The sequence below is a fragment of the Brachionichthys hirsutus genome, chromosome 14 (assembly GCF_040956055.1).
Source record: "Brachionichthys hirsutus isolate HB-005 chromosome 14, CSIRO-AGI_Bhir_v1, whole genome shotgun sequence".
Lineage (NCBI taxonomy): Eukaryota > Metazoa > Chordata > Actinopteri > Lophiiformes > Brachionichthyidae > Brachionichthys > Brachionichthys hirsutus.
Window position 1 is genome coordinate 8,202,467 of NC_090910.1, and position 10,889 is coordinate 8,213,355.

The window sequence follows — 10,889 nt, forward strand, 5'->3', positions numbered from 1 at the left end:
AAGCCTAATTCCTGCCCTTGGGGAACTGAAAACTCATGAGAACAATATGTTGATACCGAGAGGACAATGCAGCATATCTTTAACGCCGAAGTGAGTCTTGAGTTCTTTGCATTTGTTTTGTGATAAAAAGGTACTGATATAGCAACAAAACAATCCACAGGCACGGCCGATAACCTTGGGTTTCGCCGAACAGTTGCATAATCTGCTTATCACCACTTAAAGGTCATCTCAACTGGGAAACAAAGGAACTGGAACATTAAAAGAAGCATTTTGAAGAGGGAGACAGTCTCTTCAAGCATCACTGAAATGTCTTTGGTTCTTCTTAATTGCAATAAAATGATAAATAATGGCAATTAAAGCTAGCGTCCTGATATTTGAACCAGCAGGAAACAATCACTGACAAGATTGGCAAATGTAACAACGACAACAAACCAAAGACTCGCCAACCAAAAGAACAACTGGTAAATCAAACATTTTCCTGCTAAAAACCATAATCATCTATAACCATTAAATAAATAGAGGGTTCCCAGTCACATATTATCCTGTACGTTGTCATACATATATATAAATACAGTAAAAATATTCTGTGAGTACTAAAGTGCTCCTCTGTGGTATTAAGACTCGATCTCTCACAGAAACCTTAAAAATTAAAATGAACCGACTTGGCTCTGAGCAGCAGGTTCAGCAGAAACTTAAATTACGTAACGACACCCAGAACATTCTGTAGTGCTGCTTAAGCATGTGCTTCTGACACTTCTGCTCAGGACTGAGACGAGCATAGAGTACGACTGTTAAAATAAACTAAGAAACATTCAGTTAGACAAAAATAAAAAGCTAATACAAGTTAGAAATGTGCAAAACCAGATGATCATCGGATCAGATCACCCATACTTGATGCAGACAGGCTTTTCAAACAAGCCTTCAGTGTCCATGGCACATCTGGACCTGGACTTCAGGATCAGCTGCTGAGAGCAACCGCCTCCTTCCAGTTTGTTTCAACATGTGCTGTCCAAACTGTGGAAATACACAGAACACAGAATTAAGTAAACCACTTAGAGTTAAGAGATACTCTTAACTAGTTTTTGCAGTTGATCCTTTGAGGGACCATTAAAAGGTCGACTTTGTGGGAATCCAGTCACGTCTCTCACCAGCGGGGCTTCGGTGTGAGGTTTGACGTCCTGAACAGGAATGCTAAAATCCTCTTTGTCTTCTTGCTCACTGTCATGTCGATAGCGGTGGGCAAACTTGCGTCTCAAGGCCTCGGCGATGAGCGCTCCAGCGTCCCCTGGCTCGACAGACTTCACTTTGGCACCGCCTTCCAGCAGACGACTACGAATCAGAGTTAGAAAACACACTATAATTTTATTATTACGTGTTGCGGGAAAAATGCATCCGGCCATTTCTATCTGACGAACAGACAAATTGTTGGACTGAAGATGCATTCTGATCGGACATACGACACAAGACACGACACAGAGGCGTTAGCTTGAGTTATCTGGGATTCATCCGTCAAACGCACTTCAGTCTGCAAGTTCAGTTGCTTCCAACATACCCGAATACATTGATCGACTCATCTATGCGAGTGGAGGCGTACCTTTTGACCGATCGTAACTTGACTTTGCCCAAGTCTTTCAGGACATCAAGCATGCTGGGGATTTCTACTGCCTTTGAACCCAGAACCGTCTGGGAGCCCACCTTCTTCCCTCTGCGCTCCTTTATCAAGTCGAGGGCAGAAAATGTCCGATGGAGACTTGGGGGTGGGGGTGGGGGTGGAGGAGGAGGAGGAGGAGGAGGAGGGGGATGCAGGGAGCCAGAGGGTAGAGGGGGTGGCTTTGTGGTAGCAGCTGAGGTGGACAAAGGAGGAAATAAAATGCAACATGAAATTCTGCTCCCACCTAGTGGGCAATAGATGAAAGTCAATTTACAGGTTCTCAGTCACTTTTGTACTTTTCTCCGAGGTTGAACTACCAGTTCAACCTCCACAACATTTAGTCATTTGTGCACATCATCGTAGCGATTTGTAGATGCTTTTTACATCTGCTGGTTGCTCATATCGTACTACATACGCTGTCCACCATTTCTTTCCTTTTGTACTCGATCAATCTATATAAAATCCTCTTAAAAAGAACAAAAAGTACAATCAGTAATGTGAGACTACGTCTGATATCTGAAGAATCAAGGCAGATTGGCCCTCAAGGACTTATTCCCAGTTTGTAAAAACGCCACTGTTAAAAAAGGAAGCACGTCTTCACCTCTCTCCACAAACATCCTCCCACTGATTCCTGACATTAATCCTCGTCAAGAAAACATGGCCAACAAAGATCATTCACACAACTAGAGTGAGTGATCAGGCGACTTCCACTACCCAGACGTGAGGATGAGAATGGAGAGACCTGCATCCCAACTGAAGGCTCGGCGATAAATACCTGGCTGCGCGCTCCTTTCCTGAGCCAGGACGATCTGAGCAATCTGAGCTCGGAGTTCGGCGAGCTCCATCTCCAAGGCACCGATTTTCTGAATGGCCTCATCGTTGGCGACTGTGGGCCCCTGGGGGTCGCGCGTTCCCTCACGCAAGCTCGGGAGTGATCTCTGGCGGGTCAGCGGTTTTGTCTGAAGGTGAGGCTGGCGTGATCGGAACAGGAGTCCTGGTGGAATCCCTGGCCTGTTCAAATGAGGCAGAATCACTTTTTTAGGCACTTGTCAAGTGTGCAATTAAATCCTAACACTGGAAAGTAGAAGAAATCCGAGCGATCACTGGATTACTCTGACCTGGGTCTGCCAGAGGAGTCAATGTCATCCTCCTCATCCCTGTCGATCCAGCCAACGTCAGCCAGAGAGGCCACAAAAGCATTTTGCCTTCTGGTGCGTATCAAAACACCAGCATCCTCAGAATATGGATAAAGCTAGAGGGAAGGAAAAGCCGTGTTCAACATCTAGAAAATGTCCTAGAAAAAAAACAAAGCACACCCCCGGGAACATCGCAACACTACATACAAACTTCTAACAAAGGGAAGTAATGAAATGAAACACGAAAACAAGAGCAGGTCAGAGGGAGAAAGTGATACATGCTCTAATGAAAGGTTAAGCTCAGTAAATCACCACAAGGCTGTTGAAGGATGTCGAAAAAACTGACCTAAAGTAGACACTCCTCAAAGTTAGTGAAGGGAGCTGGAAACCACAGGTGAGAAAAAACAGAGACAAAGCACAGTGCTTAAGAGACAGAGAAGAGTTCACCGAAATGACATGCCACAGAATCAGAGCATCTAAAAAGGGTGATTTGTTGACGCTTAAAAACCGAGTGTAGTCAGTGCCCTGACGCTAAGAAGGCGTCTCCACTGTAATGACCTCATCCTCTTGTTTATGGTACATAAAAGGTAAACACAAGTTGAAGACGGGGTGTGATTTCTGTGTGAGCAGGTCGGAGAGAAAGATAGAGGGAAAACAGGATCGCCAGGAAAAAACCTAATAAAAAACAGAAATAGTATATATATATATATATATATATACACAACACTAATAACAAGTATGCTATTGTAGTCTTCCCTCACCTGAAAGTGAACCCTCTGGCAGGGTTTAAGAGGAAGACTCGTCGCTATTCTCCTCACAATACTTCTGGAGGACCCATAAGGCTTGTCGGATCCAAAAGGCTGCGAAACAGCAGATGAAAGCAAATATTTACAACACCGATGAAAAAAGAAAGACAAATGATATCGATTTCACGCCGTTTTTTTTTTAAGTAAGGACAGTCAAGATATCACTAGTTGGTACGTTACTCCTCAAATTTCCTCCAGGATCAATCAAGTATCTATCAATCTATCTTTGAAAGAAATCGTACATTTAGCACACTTTTTATTCTCGGTCAGACATTCACGTACCAGGTCCATTTCAATCTGTGCATTTTCGTTACTCATCACTGCAGATTTATCTTTGCAAGGCCAGACGGACACACCAAGCGCACCATCACCAGGGGGTCATCTGGAAGAAACGGACGGGATAATTCATGTTGAATCAACGTGAAAGCTTGTTTCTTACTCGTTTTTAGCATAGACCGTTTATACCTGTGCCAGATTATCTAGAACATATTGACATATTACACACAACGTCTTAATCTACAGTGGATATTAACTAATTATCTGACAGGCAATGAGAAGCATCCGTTCCAATATTACTACAAATAAATAACTGAAGCTTCTCCACACATGTCCTCGGTTAACTGGACACGCAAGACACCTCATAGACGCGAGTGAATCAAAGTTTACAAGACGGCTTTAAAAAAGGTTAGTTTATAAAATTGCTTTACTTTCAGAATTTGGAAATAAATGTAAATCACACTTGATTAGAAAAATGCTAAGATAGAAGGGTCGAAGCAAGGCAAATCTTTAAAAAATATAAATAAAGCAATGTATCAAACCCAGAGACATTAACAGGAGGTTAAATTTTGCATTACTATAAGATTAGTCTTGCTAAAATTAAACACAGGGATTGACAAATGAATTCGAATTCCTAAATTACATATATATCCGTCTCCCTCAACATTTCCAAATCCAAACAACCAAATTCAAAGTTTTCTGACAGATAGCTAGCGAAAGGTTAACGATTACCTCAAGGTGAATTTAATTAACTTCTGACTTTCACGACCAGTGTGCAAACATGATGCTAACTAGCATAGCCGTCTTGCTAACCGCGTCTAACTTTCATCGCCGACTTGTTTAAGAGTGTATTTCGTAGAGACGCACAAACGTGTTCGCAAATATCTTCGAAGGCTTGCGGAAATTGCCGAAACTGACAATAGCTGAAAACATTTGACACTTTTTACCACCTTCTAAAATCGTCGGACATCAACAGCAGGCAGCGAACAACGATGGAATACTCATGGAATACAATTTGGACCAATCGGATTGTAAGGATTGCTTTTGTAGGTTGTGAAAAGGAAATAACACAGTTGGTTATTAACGCGCTTGATTGACAGACGAAGAAACCAACCAGATATAGCTTGAAAGACAAAGCTATATTTTTATTGGCTCTAAAACAAGTAAATCATTTGGAGGTAGTCCAATCACGTACCAGAAACCCCGTGAATGTTCGTTTTAGCTCCCTGTATATCCCAGAAGGGCTGAGTTTAAGAGAAACAGTAAGGGTTCTTGGTTGAAATTGGGATGTCCAGGGTCACAAAACAGGTGTACCCAATGATGTGCCACAAAACCCAAACACTACACAGCTGCTGCTAGCTTGAGAAGCATAGTAAAGAAAGAGGTTCAGGCCTACCGTTAGCATTATTGAAACTATTTGGTTACAATTTCTTTTTTTATTAAAACGCTGACTTTGAAGTTTTACAGTCTCTTGTTCAGGTCAAATTTTCGCATTTGTCGTGACTAAGGCGTGCTGAAGTTGTCTCATTATTTTACTCAAATCTGTGGTAAAGGTACAGCAGAGTTGCTCAGTAGCATTAGCTATCCCGGTTTAGCTGTGGAATCGTTCGTGGACCACAGGGCGTAATTTGAGGTGAGGTTGGGGGTCGTACGCGTCTTAGGCAAAGCAAAAGAATATGAATGTTGGTTTAAGTGGAAAAAAAATATTTTAAGACAAAATTATGAAATTAAATGGTGTGGTTTTTATTTCAAGCTACTAAAGCATATGATGAGCTATTTATTTACCTTATAACAGTGCGTTTCGATAACTTTGCCGGAGCCTCTAATCAGAACTACATTTTAGGGTATTCCTTGTATAAATGTCCTGAAATTCTATTTAATTGAGTAAAATGTGGACTACAGTATTGGGATAGTTGGCATAATTTAACAATTCCAAACCACACACTTGGTATGTCAAGTTCCAAGTTATTTTGTACTAAGTTAGTAAATAAATTAGTACAATTATATTTTGATGAAAATGATATGCATTTCTATCAAAGCTTGGATGACTATTTAGTTTTCAGATCATAATTGCTTTTCATGAATTTTGAAAACGAAACCAACATTGTTTGGGTTCAGAATTCTACAGACGCAGATCTGTTCCTCCTGCTAGTGATTTATTTAAATTATTATACTAATACAAAGTGAATGTCTACTTTACTTTTACTAGGGGTCAATAAAAAAGTTTCAATGTCACCTTGGATATTTGTTTTAGTTGTTTTAACTGTGAAAAGCTACTCGCTAGACGTTTTAATGATTTCATTTTTACTCTACAGAGTGAAGAGGCGGGTTTGATGTGTGTGGCGTCAACGCGAGAGGCACCATGAGTGCAGAGATGGACGCGCTGACTGTGGTGAATCAGCTCCGAGATCTCGCTGCAGATCCCCTGAATCGTAGAGTCATAGTAGAAGATCAAGGCTGTCTTCCAGGTCTCATCCTTTTCTTTGACCACCCAAACCCTCAGGTTGTCTACTCTGCGCTATTGGTAAGCAGCATCTATTGACCTTTTCTCGTGTTAACATCTAAGACACCACAGATGGTAGCTGTCGTGTCAAGGAAAGCATTTACTTTCACAAATTCGCATTTAAATTCTTCTGTACCACCGAAGTAAGAGAGAAATTAATCATCCAAATATTCTAGTAGTTAAGTATAAGCAGCTATTTTTGAGATAAACTATATGTTTTATTTAATGATCAGTTGATTTTCCCGCTCTGTGGAATTAGTTTCTTTCTGCTTTCTAATTCCTTGCACCTCCCGGGCCCCAGAATTGTCACAGCAGGTATCAGTGAGCTTCTAAAGGCCATTTCTCCCACCATTATGTCCCAGACTAAATGTTTAAAAATGTAACACAATGGTGATATCTGCTGTCTATTTTGTGGTGTAAACTCAACACAAAGTCTTGAAATGACAACCTCTTCAGCTTCCACTGCGTTTCTTATGTGCAGTAACAGTTTCTCCTTCATGGTAACCCCTGAAGTGTAAGCATGGGGGGCGGTGCCTGTTTATTTATATTGGTTACGTCATATTTTTACCGTCGCACATGCTCACCCATTTTGAAAGCTCTCTCTCTCTCGCTGCCCGATATTACAAAGCGTCTGTCGGCTTTTAACGCAAGATAACGGCCGTCCTCGTCCTTGCAGGCCGTGCGCTACCTGGCAGAATGTCGAGCCAACAGAGAGAAGATGAAGGGCGAGCTCGGCATGATGCTGAGCTTGCAGAATGTCATGCAGAAGTAAGTCCCTGTCAACACCATACCTCTCTTGTTCTGTCTGCCCCTCTCTCTCTCTCTCACACACACACACACACACACACACACACACACACACACACAGACAGACAGACACACTCAAATGCTCACTGTGTGTTTTTTTTTTTCCAATGTAAAACCGTAACCTAGAACTTCTTTTGTTTTCCACGGGCAATGTTTGCTGGTCTGCAAATTTGCACGGCAGGTTGTGTCCTTCCATTTTCTATGCCAGAATGAACCAGATTTGGGACCTGGACGGTTAAACTGCTGTTGCTGCATGTCACAAGCTAAATTTTAATGCATCTTGCCACCTCTCTGCAATTATTTGATGTAATTAGTCGCGTGTTTTCACTGATGTGAGCTTATTTTTCCAGTTGAATGTGGAGCTAGCAGGGTGTTTTGCAGAGGTAGCTCAGTTGGCACACATGGTGTGTTTTAAGCACTTTTATTTGATGATTATATTTCTGTCCCAGCGATGGGCCTGGCTTGAGGCATTAGGTTGTCATGTTCTATACAGGGAATCTGAATACTGGTTTCTGTAAATAAACTTAGTCCACAAAGTCCCGTAAACTTGCATTCTCTATCATGACCAGCAGGCGGCTTTCAAAAAAACTATATCTTATGATATGGACGCTGAGAAAAAGATCAGGCTTAATTTATTACCAAAGTAAACAAGTTCCTCAATAATTTATGGTCTCAGCCACTAGTCCTCCAAACCTCTAACACAGCATGATGCTGGACCTAGCCGAGAGTCTGTGCTAGTTTTATTGACTGCTATTCATCACCTGATAGAAATAGACCTACTGCGTGTGTCGCTGCTGCCTCATTGTCTTCCTGCAGCAAAGCTCTCGGTGAGCCAGTCACTTCAGCTTGTCAATGGTGGTATCAAAAGGAGCCCTGCGGCTGCAGCTTTCCCTGCTCACGGTCGATGTGACCTTGGGTGTAGGTCGCTCATAGCCGGACGGAGTGGGAATACATAGCTGAGGGGAAAGCGTCCAGCGTGGTTGCACCAAACAGGTGCGAATACCATTTTCACCCTCTTAACACATTCAGATCTGAAGCTCAAGACAATGTTGACTCTTATTAAAGACAAGTGTTGAAGCTATTAATCAATTTATGGTTGGGGTTTAAAGTGTTTGTCTTGCCTGAAGGGCTTGATGGTTTTCCACAGAGGCAGAGCAGGATTTCTTCTTATTATTTTTTTTTTTAAGTGTCAGAGCGCACCAGACTCCCAGAGGGCGGCCGTGCCAGACAGCTAACGTCGTATGTGGTTACTATTGAAGGAGTGATGACTTTGTCACGTGGAAGGCAGTATAGCCTGAAGTGGGCATTTCAGGATACCTCACAAGATTAGAACCTTTAACTGGGCTCATGTTTCTCCTTCAACGACGGCCGCTGTTCACCGAAATATCACAGAGCGTCGTGTATTGGTACAAAAAAAATTATAAATTGTGTCAAAAAATATTGGTATAAAAAGACCAAAGATTTACATTTGCAGCCTCATTATTAAACCTTTCTTTTTCTCATGCACTTTAACACAAGAGATCATTTCCACTCCGCTTGTGATCACCTATTTGTACATGAATGACATTTATGAAACATATTAAACTACAAAAGTAATTTTTCTCCCCTTGTTTTTTTACTCTGTTACCAAAGGAGTACATCGCCTGGGGAAACCAAGTTGCTGTCCTCTGAAATCTATGAGATTTTGCAATTGGCTGATAAAGAGGAGGCGGAGCAGGCCGAGGCAGCGGCGGCCTCCTGCAAGCGTAAAGCCCACTTCTTCCTGGGCTCCAACAACAAGAGGGCTAAAACGGTCGTGCTGCACATAGATGGACTCGACGACCCGGTAAGTATTCGCTGCACTGCATGCAACGTGCTAAGATGCACAAAAATCTCATTGCGTGTTTCATTCTGCTTGTTTCTGTCACTATCAGAGACATTTCACCTTCGGTGGGGGGGGGGGGGGGGGGTTCAGATTTTAAATGTAAACAGCAGAATCCAGTTATTTCTCAGCTGATTCTATTTTTGTTGTTGTTTGTTTCCACCCGAACCTCTCAACTGTTTCCTGTCTGACGTCAGACTCGACGGAGCCTTTGCGAGGAGGCTCTGCTGAAGATTCGGGGGGTCATCAGTTTCACTTTCCAGATGGCCGTCAAGAGATGTGTTGTCAGGATCCGCTCCGAGCTTAAAGCCGAGGTAAGAAAACAAAACACTGTTTCCAAGAATGAATGCACTCCTTGATAAAAGGATGATGTTTGCTCAAAATTATTTATTTGATCATGTATTTTACAACAACAATTTAGGTATTGTTTTCATTCATATATAAAACTGATGGATATGTCAAGTTTAATCAGAATTAGCTGGGTTTCCATAAAATAGATAAAAACTATGCCACCAAATTATCATTATATTATTATTATTCCAATCGGTTTGCTTTGCTGGACATTACTTCTTCACCTGACAGCAGGATTGCCACTGACGTATGTTGTATGTTTACAATTAACATGTAAAATTTACAATTAGAATTCTACTCACATTTGATCAAAATATATAAAATATAAGGAATCACAAGTAAAACTCTGTTTTTCTGCTCTCAGGCTTTGGGCACAGCAATCAACTCCACCAAAGTAATGACGGCTCAGCAGGTGTTGAGGACGAATGATGGAGGAGAGGTAAAGGAAGCAAAGACACGAGCGACCGGGAAGATCTCCGTCTCACATTGCTGTTTCTTTTCATTCTGCCTCCAGCTGAGATTTATTCACACTGATGTGATTAACTAGTCACATCTCTGCCTCACCCGGAGGCCAGTTGAGTTTTGCCACTTGACTCGTCGTAGCTGCAACGCTTGCAGCATTTTATTTCCTCGCATTTATAACTGAAACTTGTAAAATTAACTAAATTGTATATTGTAGTGTTTACTTTTCACGAATCTGCGAAGACTCTCAGAGGGTTTTGCTCAGAAGACTAATGGTCATATCTGATGTTGCCAGCAGGGGTCAGACCTGACTCACTCGTGGTGGCTACATTTAGCCGATGATTTCATTGGCTCTGCTTTACTTCCTGTCTTAAACCTCTTAATAATAATAATAATAATAATAATAAAATAATATTCTGTCTATTTTCAATTACCTTTGTTTTGTCTTTGCAGCTGATGGTCCCATTCCAGGAGGATCCGGCGGTGTCGGTCGAGGAGAACACGGACATCCCGGACTACCTGCCCGAGGAGGAGAGTCCATCCCAGGACCAGGCCAAGGCCGTCACTCGTGTCGGCTCCATCACGGATGGCGTCGGGTGGCTAAGCACGGCCGCCAACTTCCTGACACGCTCATTTTATTGGTGACCACTACATGTGTTTCCCTAGCTGCTCCCTGTTTTCTCTAAAGTACCATCCAGCTACAGCTTTAGCAGCTCTCAGCCGTGTCCCAGACTAACGGGACGACACCAGTGTAGACCTTCCCTCCGCGAAGCACCTACATGTGTATGTAACGAGGGCTGGACTGCGTCGCGGAGTCCGCAATAACTTAAACCTGTGTATATATTGAGCTTCAAACCCATCTACTGGTTGTGTGTACACAACTGTATACAAACTACACAGGCATAGACAGAAGACTTAACATCAGACCGAACCAAATAGCATCAAATACGTGCCCTGCAGCATTGACAGCAGCTGCATTTAATTGTTCTTTGACTGATTTTTGAATTGGAAATTCCTTTTTCTTGCGCATGATTGT

At 42.2% G+C, this 10,889-nt stretch overlaps 2 protein-coding genes across 2 annotated transcripts; one reads left to right on the forward strand and one right to left on the reverse strand.

Moving 5' to 3' along the window:
- Nucleotides 1-921: 921 nt before the first annotated feature.
- On the reverse strand, nt 922-3,911 carry mtfr1 (mitochondrial fission regulator 1). The gene is made up of 7 exons (XM_068748238.1): nt 3,876-3,911; nt 3,549-3,647; nt 2,770-2,903; nt 2,427-2,662; nt 1,595-1,844; nt 1,149-1,329; nt 922-1,014 (listed from the first exon to the last, which is right to left on the reverse strand). Exons 1-7 carry the CDS (start codon nt 3,909-3,911, stop codon nt 922-924), a joined length of 1,029 nt encoding a protein of 342 aa, XP_068604339.1.
- A 2,320-nt stretch (nt 3,912-6,231) lies between these two features.
- Nucleotides 6,232-10,498, forward strand: armc1 (armadillo repeat containing 1). Its single transcript, XM_068747803.1, has 6 exons — nt 6,232-6,393; nt 7,049-7,140; nt 8,812-9,004; nt 9,238-9,354; nt 9,756-9,830; nt 10,307-10,498. Exons 1-6 carry the CDS (start codon nt 6,232-6,234, stop codon nt 10,496-10,498), a joined length of 831 nt encoding a protein of 276 aa, XP_068603904.1.
- The last annotated feature ends 391 nt before the right edge of the window (nt 10,499-10,889 follow it).

What these genes read in the sequence shown, in the direction of transcription:
- mtfr1 (XM_068748238.1), bottom strand. Translation starts at nt 3,911, where the DNA reads ATGAGTAACGAAAATGCACAGATTGAAATGGACCTG. An exon ending in CACAGATTGAAATGGACCTG is followed by an intron (nt 3,648 to 3,875) that starts GTACGTGAATGT and finishes GCTGTTTCGCAG; the next exon opens with CCTTTTGGATCCGACAAGCC. An exon ending in GGAAAGGAGCGCGCAGCCAG is followed by an intron (nt 1,845 to 2,426) that starts GTATTTATCGCC and finishes TGTCCACCTCAG; the next exon opens with CTGCTACCACAAAGCCACCC.
- armc1 (XM_068747803.1), top strand. Translation starts at nt 6,232, where the DNA reads ATGAGTGCAGAGATGGACGCGCTGACTGTGGTGAATCAGCTCCGAGAT. An exon ending in TTGTCTACTCTGCGCTATTG is followed by an intron (nt 6,394 to 7,048) that starts GTAAGCAGCATC and finishes TCGTCCTTGCAG; the next exon opens with GCCGTGCGCTACCTGGCAGA. An exon ending in GCTCCGAGCTTAAAGCCGAG is followed by an intron (nt 9,355 to 9,755) that starts GTAAGAAAACAA and finishes TTCTGCTCTCAG; the next exon opens with GCTTTGGGCACAGCAATCAA.